The sequence below is a fragment of the Sylvia atricapilla genome, chromosome 1, assembly GCF_009819655.1.
Source record: "Sylvia atricapilla isolate bSylAtr1 chromosome 1, bSylAtr1.pri, whole genome shotgun sequence".
Taxonomy (NCBI): Eukaryota; Metazoa; Chordata; class Aves; order Passeriformes; family Sylviidae; genus Sylvia; species Sylvia atricapilla.
Window position 1 is genome coordinate 29,563,792 of NC_089140.1, and position 15,615 is coordinate 29,579,406.

Below are 15,615 nucleotides of genomic sequence, written 5' to 3' on the forward strand. Positions count from 1 at the left end.
TACCCACCATTGCCTAGAAAATAATTGTTTGCAGGTTGAAGCAGTCCAAGCATTGACACTTCATTCCCCACTCCAGGAATTTATTTACCAGAACTAGTGTGTTCTGTCAAAATTTTCACCTGCTCTGAGGAGGAAGAAGCAGCCACAGGGAATGTAGGACTGCTTGGGATACAGAGTGACACAAGTCAGTTACAGAATTCTTTTTTTTTTGTCCAAGTGAATACTGCTAACAGCGTAATTGATGTTAGCTGGTATGCTGGTATGTTTGGAATACTTGATATGGTGCAAAGTGTTGTATGTTTTCACTGCTGGCCCTTTGTGCCAGAAAGATGAGAATTCAGATGTCTGGAAGCTTATTCACTTTCTCGAAGGTAAAAAACCCCATGCATTGTCTTGGTGAACTCCTTGCATATGCTTTGACGAAATAATTAGGGAGTTCTGAATTGAAACTTGCTTTAATGGTTAAAGCAGTTGTTCTGTTAAAATCAAGACCTTCACCAGTTGCAGGTGTGTAGGAGGTGCTGGCTATTAATAGATCCCTCCTCCCATTACTGTATTTAGTTCATGAAATAATGAACTGCTGGCATCTGCTGGCATTGCTTTCTGGAGAATGCACAGATTGTATTTATTTATTTTTATTTTTAACCATAGCCCCTTAGTTTATTGGTTTTCAAGTGCTGCAGTGCTGTGTCCTGGAGGCACTAGTGATATCCATGCTTTTGCTGCTTCTCAGAGCTTTGAGGTAGCAAGAAGAACGGAAGAGGCACATCTTATGATTTTATTGTTGATACTGAAATTGTGTGAGTAGGGTCAACATTGTAAAAATTTCCAGTGGGCTGATACATTTAAAAAAAAAAAAAACACAGAAGCAGAATGGACTTGGATGGAGGAATGGTACTCTACATGAGAAAGCTGATCTTCCTGCCTTCATTACTGAGCTGTTATTATGTTGTCTTGTGTCTTACAAGCTTGGTTCCTGGAAATGAAGCCTCTCTGGTATTCTTTTTAACACATTTTCTTCCAAATACCTGTATTTATTGGTTTATTAGAGACTTGTTCAAGGGAACCCTATAAAGTAACTCCATTAACGATTTCTTGCAAATGTACTGTGAACAGTGGCTACTACAGTCCTCCCCCAAAGCTTAATGAAGGATTGAGCTAAATTGCTGCAGTACCTTTACAGTCATGTTTTTGCAGAATTTTAGCTACACCATTTTTCCTATTAAAAAGTCATCTCTGTGGCAATTACTAAGACAGTTGTATTTTTCAGGATGATCAGGAAATTCAGTGTCTCCAAATTCAAAAACCCTGTTTTAACATTTACACTGTCCATTGAAAGTGGTGCCTTGTGTGAGGAGAAAACTTCGTTAGCTTTGGAAGAGTTCTATCTTTCTTCCACCTGTTTTCTCAGTTCACCTGACCCCAGTCTCTGCCTGATCTCTTTTATCCCCTTCTTTTTTCCAGTTGGCAAGGTATGCAAGCTTGAAGTTGGCATTTTACCTTAAAATTAATGTTAATTGGATATGAACTGATCTGTAGCAATACATCATCTCCATTATTGCAGCCTATTCCAGATAAGAGTACAGCATCTCAGAGAGCTTTCAACAGTGAGAAAAGCTCCTGCTAATACCTTGTTCTTAAAGAATTACATCTAATTCCTCTTCTTTAGTTGCTGGAAGAAATCTTGTTACTGAAAGTCAGCATTTTTTGTGTGTCAGCCTGAGTGTGTGATTTGATTTTCTTAACTTGTGTTTCTACCTTATGTCAATTATTAGGAATTTTTTACCTTTTTTTTTTCTTTCACTGACTGTGCCATGACTCATGCATTTTTATATGGCTCCTGATGACACGACAGAGAAGTCCATTGTCTTTGGTGCTCAGTTGACAGTTCTCTTGACACTGTGAAGTGCATTGAAAGTGCTTCTGTAGTGTTACTCATCTGAGCCACTTCTATAGGAATTCCTGGTTAGTGACCTAAGATATACCCACTCTCCTGAAATAAGTACGGTGAGGTGGATCTCTAATGCAGTGTGTGATTGTACATTTCATTGGTTGCAGTGGGAACTGGCGTTTTTCTGACTGTTTTTCAAGAAACATCTTCCTGTGCATCGCAGTTTAGCTGTTGGGTGTTGTGCTTTATGGTGCAGACTTCATTGAGTTTGTCTTCTCATTATTTCTGGGTTTATCATGTCCTTAAGTGCCATCTGCATGTCTGCCAAGTCCATCTACATGTATTTTAAATACTTCCAGTAACAGTGACTCTACCACTTCCCTGGGTAGCCTATTCTAATGCTTCACAATGCTTTCACTGAAGAAAATCTTCCTCCTACCCAATTTAAACCTCTCCTGACATAACATGAGGCCATTTCCTCTTGTCTTACTGCTCATTACTTGGAAGAGACCAGCCCCACCTGGCTCTGACCTCCTTTCAGGTGGCTGCAAAGAGCAGTAAGGTCTTCCCTTCCCCCTCCTTCTTCTCCAGGAGAACTCTTCACAAGTTGCATGCCCAATTCATCCCTGGAGAATCTTGCATGAACTCAGGTTTTTATTTATTGTTTAATGTGTCGTAAGTTTCGTTCTCTTCAGGTATTTGTTTCTACTTGCTATGGAATTAAATCAATCCCTTTTGTTTCATCTCTGTTTTGTCTATCCCACTAGGCATGGTAATAAGGGACAAATACTTTTATTGAAGTAGATATAGTTTTTACTGTGGGCCAGTACTGTGATTAAAAAATAAACATTTAAAAAAATTTAAGTGCCTTGAGAGCTTCTGGAAGGCCCTTTAGGGAAAGACAGGGCATGTGGTCCAGCAATATTCGTATTTCATGTAAACATTAAAACCCCATGTTGATTGTATTTACCCTGCAGATTCTTATGTTACTGTTTTGTCCCTGCATGTTGCCGTTGAGGCTATAAAATCAGGGAAAGGATTTTAATGTGGCAAGAGCCTGGCTTTGGCTTTATTGTTCCTAATGAACAGCACCTTTGGGTTAAAGGTTTTATAAACATGGCAGCTGTGCTGGTGCCTCTGTGGCAAGTCTGCAAGATAAACCTGGTTGCCAGTGCTGCACTTCCTGGTGATTTGTGCCATGGTTGAATTTACAGACCTCCAGCTTGTTAGTCACGTATTTAAAAAAATCCCTATGTTTTAGGAACAAAGAACACAGTGTCCCAGTGGGAAGTGGGAAGCCTGATAGAGGTTTGTTAAGAACCTGTATCTGTATTTCATCTGCTCTGTCTTCTTGTCCCCTTACATTGCTCTGTTCCTCTCTACTGGTAATGATTTATAAGTTTTCCACCTACAGATTTTGTTAGCTCATAATCTAGCTGTCTGCTGCTTTTCAGAGAGCAGAGACAGCTGCTGGCTGCATGCTGACATGTTTCCTCTCTGGCAAAAGTGCAAGGGCAGCTCTTCCTCTGTGCTGCTCAAATTCAGTAATTTGCATTTAATGTGAATTCTTGGCTTGCCGCTGAAAGGGGTGGAAAACCCTCTTTTCCCCAAGTCTGGAACTGTAACTGTGAGAGGATGAAAACACACAATAATGTTGCTGGATAAAAAAGACTCAGTAAACCTTTTAATGTCCTGGATATTCTATGGGGGAAAGATTGCCCTTGATATGTGTGTTGGGTTGTTTCCTTCATACCAACTGTACCCATTTATGCTTCTATTTTATTTGCCTTTGTGATGAGTGCCCCTGTCTTACATGATATCTCAGCAATGGAAGGAGATGGAAATAGTTCCTGCCAAGCATCTGTTCCTGTGAAAGCTGGTGGTGCTGTGTTGGTGGTGTTCTGGCAGCTCTCTGCATCGCCCTGTCAGTCAAACGCCATCGGTGCCAGTCCCCACAGCAGAAGCAGCGTCCTGTGAAGCAGTGCTGCTTGACCTCCCTCTCCAATCCAGTGGGCTGCCCAGAGGGTCACTGCCTGCCCTGGGTGCTGTATTTTGTGCCCTGCACACACAGAGCCATAAACTCTTGGGGTTTTTATTAAAAAGTTCTTTCTCTTATGCTGTCTGGCATTGATTCCCTTCTCTCTGTAACTAGAGCAGTGAAGTTTCACTGCTGTGGAGCAACTGTTCCCAGATTCATCTGGGCATGTTAATGTTTGAAGAACCTCAGATGATTCTGATATTTTGGTCAAAAGAAGTGTAAAATGATGCTTAGAAAAATAGCGTTGCTTTGAATAAAGGTTTTCAGTACATTTTTTTCATTTTGAGCAAAATGTTTCCAAGAACAAATGATAGAAACTTCAGCCTTACCAAGGCTTTAAATAATTTAGGAGTTAATCATCATAAGAATTTCCCTTTGTGGATAAAAGACTGCATTTTTCTAACTTAATAAGCGAATTCATACTTGTTGAAGCAGTGAAGAAGCTTTTACTTTGTCTATTGCAGGTTTTGTAAATTAATTTTATTAATTAATGCTGGATTTATTAATTAAAACTGTTACAATTTTTATTAATTGTGTGAGAAGGATTGGTTAATTAGAGTAATTGATGTATACTATGTCTGGATAGCTACAACTGTAGATGTCCCTCAGTTTTGTTTTAACTGTTTAGAGTCTTTAGCTTGAAAATGAAGAGCAGCTGTAGAGAAAGCTTAGCTCCTGGACTTCAAGCAGTCTCAGGAGAATGTGCCAACTCACCAATTTATGAATTTTTAAAGTATGAATCTGTTTTATAAAAGCCTCTTAACAAGAGTGGGAGTGGAATTTGGTAAATTTTGAAGTCATGCATTCTTTTTATTTTTCTGATTAATTTTGTAGCTGCAAGTTAGTAATTAGCAGGCTTAGACATTTTGTGGTTTCTGTGGAAAATGAACCAGTTGTGGAGCATAGTGCCAGGTTCTGTACTGCTCTGACATCTGCTTGAGTACTGAGCAGTAAATTGAGAATAAAGTTTCTGTTGCTGAGCCTATCCCATCCTCTGGTGAAGAGGAGTGTGTGAAAGGAGTGAGGTGCCATTTCCGTATCTCTTTGCTTGCTTTCGTGCTGACAATTGATATGAATCCTGGAGGATGTCAGGCTGCAAGATAAAAGTTTGAATGGTGGTTTGGGTTTTCTTTTGGAGGCTCTTCCCTTCCTGCCTACATCTATCCTTAAGATCATTGAAACCATTATGACTTCTCTAGCTGCCATTTCAAAATTGGCTGTTGGCCTTGAGCCACCCAGCTGCTGTACCTTTCAAGATGGAGAATATATGTAATAGTTCAAGGTCTTAAGTGATTTGTAGGTTTACAGCTATCTGACACCTGGGAGGCAGATTGCACTCTGATGCAATCAATGTGCTGTGCAAGTTTATATGCTGCCACCCTGAATTCACAACCTTCAGCCACCACTTTTGTGTTGTTGTTGGTTTCTTCTTGATTAAAAAAAAAAAAAAAAAAAAAGTTTTTGCATTGCATTCACTTTTGTAAATTTTAAACTATTACATAGACATCTATTGTGGTAGCAACAGCACTTTAAAAATCTCATTTTTAGGAGCTGATGCTGTTCTGGATTGTTGTATAGATCACTGGGTTGATTTTGCTCAGTCTTAATGTTTCTTAATGAAGGATCCTGGGCCAGTGCTTGAGGCAGTGCCTTATAAAGCCAGACCCTCACTTGAGCAGATTAAAGCACAGTACATTTAAGCTAAATATAGAAGAAGGCATATCCTGTGTTCCTAGTAATTAACTATTCAAGAGCCTGTTCTGTTGCACTGAACCTCTAGTCATTAAATCTGCTACAAGTTGTGAATCCTGCTTTAACTGCTTTTTTTAAAAATCTTTTTTCCCAGCTGTCTTAAAGGACGTATTTTATGTTCACAGAAACAGTTAAAATCCATAGTCAAGCTGCAGATGGATGCAAGTTTTTTTGCAGCTTAGAAATATACTACATGCAAGGAAAGAAATAAGTCTGGTGTTAGAAACGTAGCGTGTGCATTTCTGTCTTCTACAGAAACTGGAAACTTTACCAGTGCTGGCTTGAAGGCTTTTGTGTGTTCCTTAAGGAAGTGGGCACTGTCGATCCCAGCCTGACAGCATATTTGTGCTCTCGAAGTGCACAAATAAAAAAAAAGTGAATTCTTACAGTTCTTACCTGCTGTGTGGCTTGCTGCTTTGCAAACCTCTTGGGCTTCTCTTGCCATCTCTTGAAATGAACATTTTTAGAATAAGCTGTAAGGTGTCCAGACAAAACATAAACACAAGTCAAAAATGAATGTTATAGGTCATTCTCTTTACAAATAACTGGAGGTCAGGAAGACAAAGCAGATCAGTATGTCAAATGTAGCCAGTCACTGGCTAGAGGCTGGGCTGTTGCTTATCCTTGTAGACTTTTAGATTATCTGCCTAATTAACTTGTAAAGCACCTCCTGTTCCTCTAACACTGAGCTGTCTCATCAGGGGAAAGAGCCTTTTGAGCTCTGCTGTGAAGGCACTCTTGGATTCTACAGCACTTTGAGGGATCCCATGATACCATGGTTTTGCCATGTTTTACTTTCTTTGCAGATGAGCAGAACGTTTTTCCAGAAGGCTGTTAAGTGTTGTTTCGAAATGCTCCTTGGTCTGTTACAACTGCAGCTTGAAATCTCAGTGATGAGTACGAATCTCAGTTGAACTGCTTCTTCTGTGCGTATCTGTGGTTTTGTCACCTATAGGAAGCACATTCAGTCTTGACTCTGAACTTTACTGACTATTTTCACTTCATGTGCCTGCCTGCAGAGTTTTTGAATGTAGATAAGGGGTAAACCTAGACTAGAAGGAAGTGGTTTGCCAAGTAAAATGTTTGAAATGCTGCAAAAGTGGCCAGGTAGAGATGCTGCCACTAGAGGTCTGGTGAATGGGAAGATATTGTATAGCTGGAGCATTGTTAAGAGAATTAAATGAACTTTCAGGGGTAGAGAAAACACTTCTTGGATACTAACATGGGATTGATGGCTTCTTTCTCAGCCATGAAGCTTGAGTTTCTTTTCATTTGTGGTAGGAAGCATGTTGGCACATCTGTGTACTCCTAAACTAGACCTGCAGAAGAATTCTTCCACAATGAAGAAATACAAATACAGATTTCCGTAAAACTAAAGTTACTAGAAGAACACACTCAGAGCTCAAAGTCTTGCATGAGAAAGCTTTAGTTTGGACAAGCAGCTCATAAGTAACAGTGACCTAATGGCCTGCAGGGTGTGAAGTAGGTGGCCTCTAAGTGTCAGGACTGGCACATGCTGTGGGCAGGACAAGGTGATGACCTGTGGTGATTCTTATGTGCTGCAAAGCTTCCTTTTAATTGCTGCTGTTTGCATTCAGCTCTTGGTTTAGCTGCTCTTTGCATAAGCCATGTTTTGTGCCATGAAACTGATTATATCCAAAGCTTTAAAATAGTTTTGTTTGCTTTAGATAAAATAACATTAATATATTATCACCTCCCAATTTTTTGACATTATGTGTTGAGATTTGCTGTAAAAGTCTGAAGTAATACAAGCCCAGAATTTTTTACTGTTGTATAATGTGCCATGTAGGTCCTTAACTCTGTATTTACGCTTGGAGTTAATGGGATGAGGGATTTGTTTATCTTCTTTTACTTCTCCAACACCCACTTGCTTTTCAGAACTAAAAGTTGCTAAGATACAGTGATGCTCATAAGAAATGTTTGATTAGAATTTGATGGTTAAAGCACTGTCTTGATGGTTAGACCACAAAATCTTGTCTTAGGCTGGACAGTGCATAACCCTGGGCATCCATCTGCCTGGTGACTGTGCCATGCTGAGCCTCACCAGGATGGTTCCCAGTGCTCTGCCTTAGTGGCTTCTGTGCCCCCAGCATCCCCATGAGCTGCATGGGCAGTGGTGCTGTAGCCTTGCCCCAGGAGTAAGGGTTGTGACTTCATCACCTTCCTGTTCAGTTTTGAATCTTCACGGTTTTTTACAGACATGCCAACAGCCAGGTTTTAAGAAAACCACTCATTGGAGTGATCCTTGGATTGTAGTGCTCTTCATCTTAAAGATAATGTGAATTACTCGTGGAATATGTGTTAAGAACTTTCTTTACCTTTCATATGTTGGGATTTTGCTACACTGAGTCTTTTTTTTTTTTTGCTTTTAGATTAAACTGCTGCTGTAAATGCTGGAGTATAAATATTTTTCCCTTTTTTTCTTTCTCCAGAAATTTTATGAATAAGAATCAGAAGCCGGTGCTAACAGGCCAGCGGTTCAAAACTAGGAAGAGGGGTAGGTTGCATTACATTTTTTGCTTTCTTTTATTCTTTGTTAAAATTACTAGAAACAGATCAGATGGAATAGTTGAAAGTTGAACTAAAGGATTTTTCTCCCCTTCTTTTCAGCCATGTTGAGATTAAAGATGTTACTTTTAACTAAGCTGTATGAATTCTATTATTTTCACTATATACCCTAGGACTTTACTTAAAATTTGAGTTTATTGGCTATGAAGTCCTGTGGAGGCTTCAGTTAAAGATTAGGTGATAAATGAATTTACAGTGTATTTATATATGTTTATATTTATATATGTTTATATTTATATATGTTTATATTTATATATGTTTATATTTATATATGTTTATACTTGTTTTGGGTGTTTCTTAAAATGCCCTTTTCAACTAAGAAGGCAAAATACTAGCTTTTGTTTAAAAGTTGTATAAGAAAATTATCTGCGCTTTTTTGATTTGATTTTCATTGTTACTTCTTTGGCTCAAATTAATGGCATGTTTGTAAGTGGACTTTTCATATCTAAAAAGGAGTTTTCTCACCTTCCTTTTCCATGAGATGGTCAGATCATCTCACTGGCCCTATTTTCAGGTCAGAAGGAGGTCAGAATCTTCTTTTTTGCCCAACAGTTTGAGGCAGAGAGACAATATGTGTGTGTATATATATATATATATAATTAACTATTTTATTCCCTTCCTGCTCCCCCACCAAAAAACCAAAACCAAAAGTCTGGTTTGTGAAAAGAAGGATCACATTTTTTGGTGGTATAATAATAGGTTTATTACAGCAGACACAGGTGGAGTTCCTATCTGTCATGAAACAGACATTTTCCATCTTGACTTTCCTGTTTCTGATCAAAAACTAACATCTTATCTAAATGTCTTGTGACAGAAAATGTAAATATTAGCATTTTGTTAGTGTGGATGAGAGAAACAAAAAGAGTTGGTAACCTTTCTCAGAAAATTTCGAATTCTATCACAAGTCTGAAGAGCTGAATGATGAGTGTCTAGAGAACTAGGATGATCACAAATCTTAGGTAGGGGTTGGAAAATAGTTTAGTTTCAGTCATGTTAAAAAGCAGTGCCAGCTTTCTCTTGTCTTTTCTCTCTTTCACCCAGCACTTCTTCAATTTGTTTCACTAGTACAGTCTCTTAAATGCAATATGTCTTTCCTATGGTGCACATAAAAAACATTTGTAAGGCTAACTAATTAAAAAAGAAACCAGTATTGTTTGTAATTAAATACCATGGTGCTCCAGTAATTAGTGGGATTAACTTTCTCTCAGCATGGTCGAGAGCATTATGCAGTGGGAGCTATACACTGCATTAACTCACGACCATATCGATGTAGCCAGAGGAGTGGATTTAACAATCCCTAAAGAAATCCGTCTGTCAGAGCAGCCAGTAAAAGCGCTCAGATATGCACACTGCTGGATTGATCCCATGTATTTTTCAGTCAAGGTCAGTCAGTTGTGGTAAATATGTTATTTGATAAACTTGTCTTAGAAAATATTCTTTCTCTCTCTCTGTCATAGAGACTTTTACCTTACATTTTCCACTGAGTTTGGCATAATCTGTCCTAATACAGATTTGGTCTTTGGCTCCTATTTAATGCAAGCAATAATTAGAATAAATAATGATATTTGTTTTGGAATTCTGTGCTTATCCCTTGGATTTCTGTTTACAGTGATTGAAAGTAGCCCTAGGTGACTCACTCACTACTACATGGAAGAAAGAAGAGAGATTGGGGGTGGTCTGAAAGATTGGTTAGGGTTTTTCTTTTGAAAAAGGTTACTTAAGTAGTATTTTGGATATTAAGTGGTTTTAATATAGAAATTTTAACATGCAAACGCTTTTTGTACTTAAAGCATAAAATCTCTTCAAAAGTAGTGTCATCCTGGTTGCCTTAATATTTTAATATCCTGCTTAGAAATTTTTAGATACTTGCTCCTTTCTAGAGGAAGAGTGTTTGAGGAAGAGAAATGGCTTCCAAGTATGTTTATTCCCTTTGGTTTGCCTATACTTTTGTATCACAGCTGTGTCACAGGTTGTTATGTCTTTGACTTGAGAGTAAATGATACTGTTATTAGGGGGTTTTTTATGCTGACTTTCAGTATACTGGGGAGTCCTGAAATGTCACCCAGATATAGGACAGAGTGCAGTAGCTGTGGTTTGACCATGACATTTCAGTTTTTGGAGACTGGACTGTGGTGTGTAACAGGCAGGCAGGTTGGGGTTCTGAAACATGCACATGCTGGGACAGTGAGCTGCTTGTTTTTACCCCTTTGTGTCCCATGATACTCCTTTTTCCCTTCTGCAGATCCCTGCAGCACTGCCATCTCTGCAAGATATGACACTGCAGTCAGGCATCCAAAAAATTAATTGCATATGTGAACTCTTATCGCTAGTCAGCTAGCTGCAGCTAATCTCAGGTTGTGAACAACTTACGAGCTTTCAGAGAGCACAAAAGAGTAATACAGTCTTTTTCAATTTAAACCTTGAAAGTATGCTTAGTGTGTGAAATACCTTTTAGAGAGAACTGTGAAGGAGGAGCTTGTAAATCTCACTCTTTCTAGTTGTATTGATTAACCAAATGAAAGAAATAGGGCTTGCATGCATCATATGTAGTGGCAGACATTCAAATCACTTTAAAAAGATGGAAGGAAGAAAAATGATGCTGTTAAGGGGAGAACCTGCCATGAGAAGGAGACATCTCACAGTTCCTGTCAATCTAGGCAAATAAAATAGTTTGACTAGTTCTTGGTGTAATCTCTGTACCCATTGAATATTCCTTTTTCAGTGAGGGTCAGCAGTAGTTGGCCAATACCTGTGTTTATGGAGATAAGAAAATTATCTAATAACAAGTCAATATTAACACCTTTATGTTACCTTGTTTGACCCCTTTTCTTACCTCATGTTCTCTTTTTTCTTCCACAGAATTACAGTTGTGGGCCTTCTGTTGAAGTGATAAACTTAATTAAGGACAGGGCTATGAACATCCTTTGTGATTTTCTTGGAAGCAAAAGATAGGACATAAGGATCTGGGAACATGCTGAAAATGAAAAGCTGTGTATAGCACTGCTGCAGTGGATATTATGTGCATCACATCTGCAAGCTACACCTGCCTCTGCTAGCCCATGTTTGGAGCTGTGCTTGTTCAGTAATTGTGCCCTTGACAGCTCAACAGACTGTCACCCCTTGTTGGTGATGGCTTCTTACTCACCCTATTGTACTACATCAGCATATTCCTCTTCAGTAATTAGCTTGGTAGGAAAATGTTTCAATAAAATTATAAATCATTTTTCATGCAATGAATTCACCTTCTGTTCCTGTGCAAATTTTTAGATTGTGATAGACAAGAAAAGAGTAGGGTACTACAGATGAGAGGAGGACTTCTGGGATAGGGAAGAATCTATTTAAAATAGCTAAGAAATATAATCATGGTATTTGTGTTTGTACTGAGCACTGTGTACTTATGATACCAAGCATATAATACTTTCCAGTTTAGATGGGAACATCTTAAATTTTAGGCAAAATACATTTGAAAAAGTAAAACTGGATTTTTTTTTAACTCTTAAGACAAAAGTCTGTCTTCTTGCTGGTTGAGATGTCATCAAGCTTTTATTTTTTTTTCTTCTTCTTCAAATAATAAATACTTATTTAGCAATACAAAGAGAATAATTATACTCAGATGCTTGTTTATGGGTGGAACTGTTTCTGTGCACCATTAAAACTGCCTGAAGTACACATACTGAAGTACTTATCTCAGTCCAAGACTGGTGTGTTTGTGGCTTGGTTGGCTGATTTGTTCTTTATTTTGGGTTGGTTTTTGTACTTCAAGGTGGAGGACAGCTGCAACTGAGTGTTTGGTCACAGGTCTGGTGGATGGGATTCCATTAATATGCTTCTCTGTGGGCATTTCCCTGGAGCAAAGACATGTACTTCAGTTCCCCTCTCAACCTTTTGGTTTATCCCTGATGGCTGTGCCCTGCAGCTAAGAGAGGTGGTTCCTCAGAACAAAGTCTTCAGGTTTTTATCACAGCCAAAATCAAGGTAACATGGCTGAGAGTCTGAACATCTCCAGGGTCTGGTGTGAAGTAAAAGCCTGGGAAGAAGTCATTTGCAGTCCAGAGGAGGGGTATATTGAGTAGTGTATTGGGGTGATGAGAGCGTTGTAGTGGAGAATTTAAGTTGGCGCTACGTTTGTGTGCATCACTTCAGGATGAGCCAGAGTTGGGAGCAGATATATGAGCATGAGCGTATATATGAGTGTCCATGGAGTTGTCTCAGTTTTGGTCTGAGGAGATCAGATTTTGGGGATGGGGAAGCAATCCATATGGAGATCGCTAGTAGACAGATTAAGTCACGAAAAGCTAGGCATGGCACAGGACTTCTGGAAAATAAGGGGATGCTATAGTTTTCCAGTGCTTAGTGCTTGAGAGACAGTCCTTGAACTGCAGCTGGCTGTGTGCTGCCAGGCTCCTTGGAAGGACAAGTGGACTAGTCCCCTGAGCTTTCCAGTGGCCTGGGACAGAGTGGAAGGGACTGCTTTATGCCTTCCAGGTACAATTGCTATGGAAGAAGGGGATGCATTGGAAGAGGAGGAAAAAGTGCGAGTGATGTACTGAAGGAGCGAGAATGAATGCACCCCGGGTACATGCAGCAGAGGAGAGAGAACTTTTCTCTATAAGAAATAGAAAAGCTATTGAAAGTGGGAATTGTCTGTAAAATAGTTATTTAATTGCCATGAAAGTACTGTGGCAGGAGGGAAGAGATTAGGAAAGAGAGGCTGTTAAAAACCAAGGTCTCTTGTTTAAGGCCTGGTATGAAAAGCTGCACTATGAGAAGCAGGAAACAGAAGCCTGCAGACAGAGGATGCATAAAGGCCAGAACCTCTTGTCACAAAAAGCCTGCAAGAGTTGCAGCTGGCCTGTTTCAGACTGCATTAGCACATGTTTAGACAGAAATTTAACCAATCCTCATTTATCTTATTAAGTAAGAATGTCTGGATTTATCATCTGGATGTAATATTTTCCAGTTTTTCAAGAACTTGTATCAGTGTTCAGGTCAGCGGATGATTAGAACCCAGGGTTTGAGTGCACAGAACAGCTTGCAATTTTGTTTCTTAGAGTTCAAAGTTATTTTAACAGTAACAGGCATTTTATTTGTGCCCTTACGTAGAGCCAGGGCAAGTTGTCTTGCAAAGCTTCAAGTGGCTGTGGTAAGCTGTTAACTGCATGTGCAAAAAGGCAGCAGGAGCTGTGGGTAAATCTACATAAGAGTTACCTGGACCTTGCAGTTGTTTCTGTTGTGACTAATGACCTTGACACAGGGACGTTGAGGGTCAGGCTGTGCCTTAATTGAATTCAACAAGGGACAGCTGTGAAAAAGGCAATGTGAGTGCTGTGTTCCTAGTGCTGCACAGGTCTGTGAATATAAAACATAAATTCTTGGTTACATTGTGTTGCCTTAAGTGTTTATTCAAAAACTAATTTTATTAATAACTCAATCTCCTTTTTTCCCTGAAGACTGGTCTTTTTGAAAGCATTTTAGTTATGTGACCATAGTTACTAAAATAAAAATAGCAAGATATGAAAAGTGAAATGTTCATACAGTGAGATATTATAGCTTGGCATTCCCTTTATTCTGCTCTCAAATTTAGCAATGCACAGTGCTACACGCATGGGATAATATCCTCAGCAAGAAAAGAGTATGAAGTTTGAAAACAGTTTCAATAGTTGCTTTTCCTCCGTTTATTTATTCCTGTATGTTTGTGTGTGTTTTGGTGTTGGGAGATGAGGAGAAGAGGGGAAGCAAGAGTAAACACTGCAGAATTCCCAGAAATTATACAAGTCAGACACACTTTTGGTGTGTTGACCAGAATGAGAAGAGTATATTAGGTGCCATGGTCCTTTCAATTGCTGACTGATACAGGATTTTAACAAGTTTTAAAACTGACACTCTCTCTCCTTCTTCTTTCTCTGTGTTTCAGATGAAAAGGAGAAATTTGAACCCACAGTCTTCAGGGATACAATTGTCCAAGGCCTCAATGAAGCTGGGAATGACTTGGAGGCTATAGCCAAGTTTCTGGATGCAGCAGGCTCACGACTTGATTATCGCCGCTATGCTGACACACTCTTTGATATTTTGGTAGCTGGCAGCATGTTAGGTAACTTGCAGAGTATCTGACAGAGAATTCTAAGGATCAGCCTTGCTTGCTCCTTTTAAGATGCTATTTTCTTCTATAGTGGAAATTATAACCTGTATTACAGTTTCACTGCTTGCATCTCATATCACTGTTTGTTATTTGTAATGCAGTAACACCTCAGTACTTTCTGGATACTGCTTTGAGAAGCCTTCAGTCTGAGCTAAACCAGCATATAATTGCAACAGCAAAGAGAATGAGAGAGGTGCTAACTAGGGGAAACGGAAGGATTTATTAGCATAAAAAGGTGCACTCCAGGTTAAGAGCTGCTGCAAATCTTGCTTTGTAGATGTTGCAACAAAAGGTAGTTCAGGGAAGGATAGTGAGGTGTGCTCTGTGGATGTTCATGGGATATTTCTGCCAGATATCAGTGGCAGCTTCTGGCAAAAACATACTTTTCACTTTCCTCTTTATTTTGAGTAAGTTATCTTTTACTGATCACGTTGCTCTGAGACCTCCTTCCTGCTCTTTGGTATTTAAGAAGAAAAGATGGTTTTGTAAGACTTTTGTAAGAGGTAATGCAGGAATGAGCAGCTGTGGAAATACCTAGGAAAAAAATAAGCCGGTGTTTTGAATGTTTACATGAGCCTGGTGAGTATTAGAGGGGTTAGCAGGGTGTTCCAAGTACTCCAATTACTTAGACAGTGCTAATACTTTTCTCTTTGGAAAGGATTTACATTATTAAGAGTTAAAATAATGGGTAAGGGTTGTGCTTCAACCCATATTTATTTGATCACTCTCAGTGCTCTCCAGACCACTGGAGATTCCTTAGGGTGAACTGAATCGCTCAGTCCTGTGAGGACGGTGTGATCTATGGTGCAGCATATCAGCCAGGTGTCTCTTCTGTCAGGTGCCACCACATCTTAGCGAAGCTTGGTCTGTCTCTGTTTCTCCCTCTTCCCTGCTAACTGTAACTGTGGCCTTTTGCCTCAGTGATATTAATGTAAGACTTACTAGACTTATTAAATCTCATATTCCTTAAAGTAGGAAATAATTCCTTGCATTTTTTTTCTGCTTTCTTACAGCTCCTGGAGGGACACGCATAGATGACAATGACAAGACCAAGATGACCAACCACTGTGTATTTTTTGCAGATGAAGATCATGATGCCATCCGAAATTATGCTCAGGTCAGTAAAGGCATAGCTGATTACTCTTTTCCATTTATGTGTCAAAAGAGATTATAGTGGAACATCTGCAGACTGTCTAAGCTGCACTA

At 39.2% G+C, this 15,615-nt stretch overlaps 1 protein-coding gene across 3 annotated transcripts in view; it reads left to right on the top strand.

Moving 5' to 3' along the window:
• The window catches only part of BZW2 (basic leucine zipper and W2 domains 2), a 57,285-nt gene that overhangs the window by 12,223 nt on the left and 29,447 nt on the right, over positions 1-15,615 (top strand). For all 3 annotated transcript variants that reach the window (XM_066318274.1, XM_066318283.1, XM_066318265.1), the window contains exons 2-4: positions 8,135-8,199; positions 14,185-14,361; positions 15,423-15,526. In XM_066318274.1, the coding sequence (XP_066174371.1) occupies positions 8,142-8,199; positions 14,185-14,361; positions 15,423-15,526 (339 nt within the window). In that variant the 5' untranslated portion in view covers positions 8,135-8,141. The remainder of the gene's footprint in view (positions 1-8,134; positions 8,200-14,184; positions 14,362-15,422; positions 15,527-15,615) is intronic.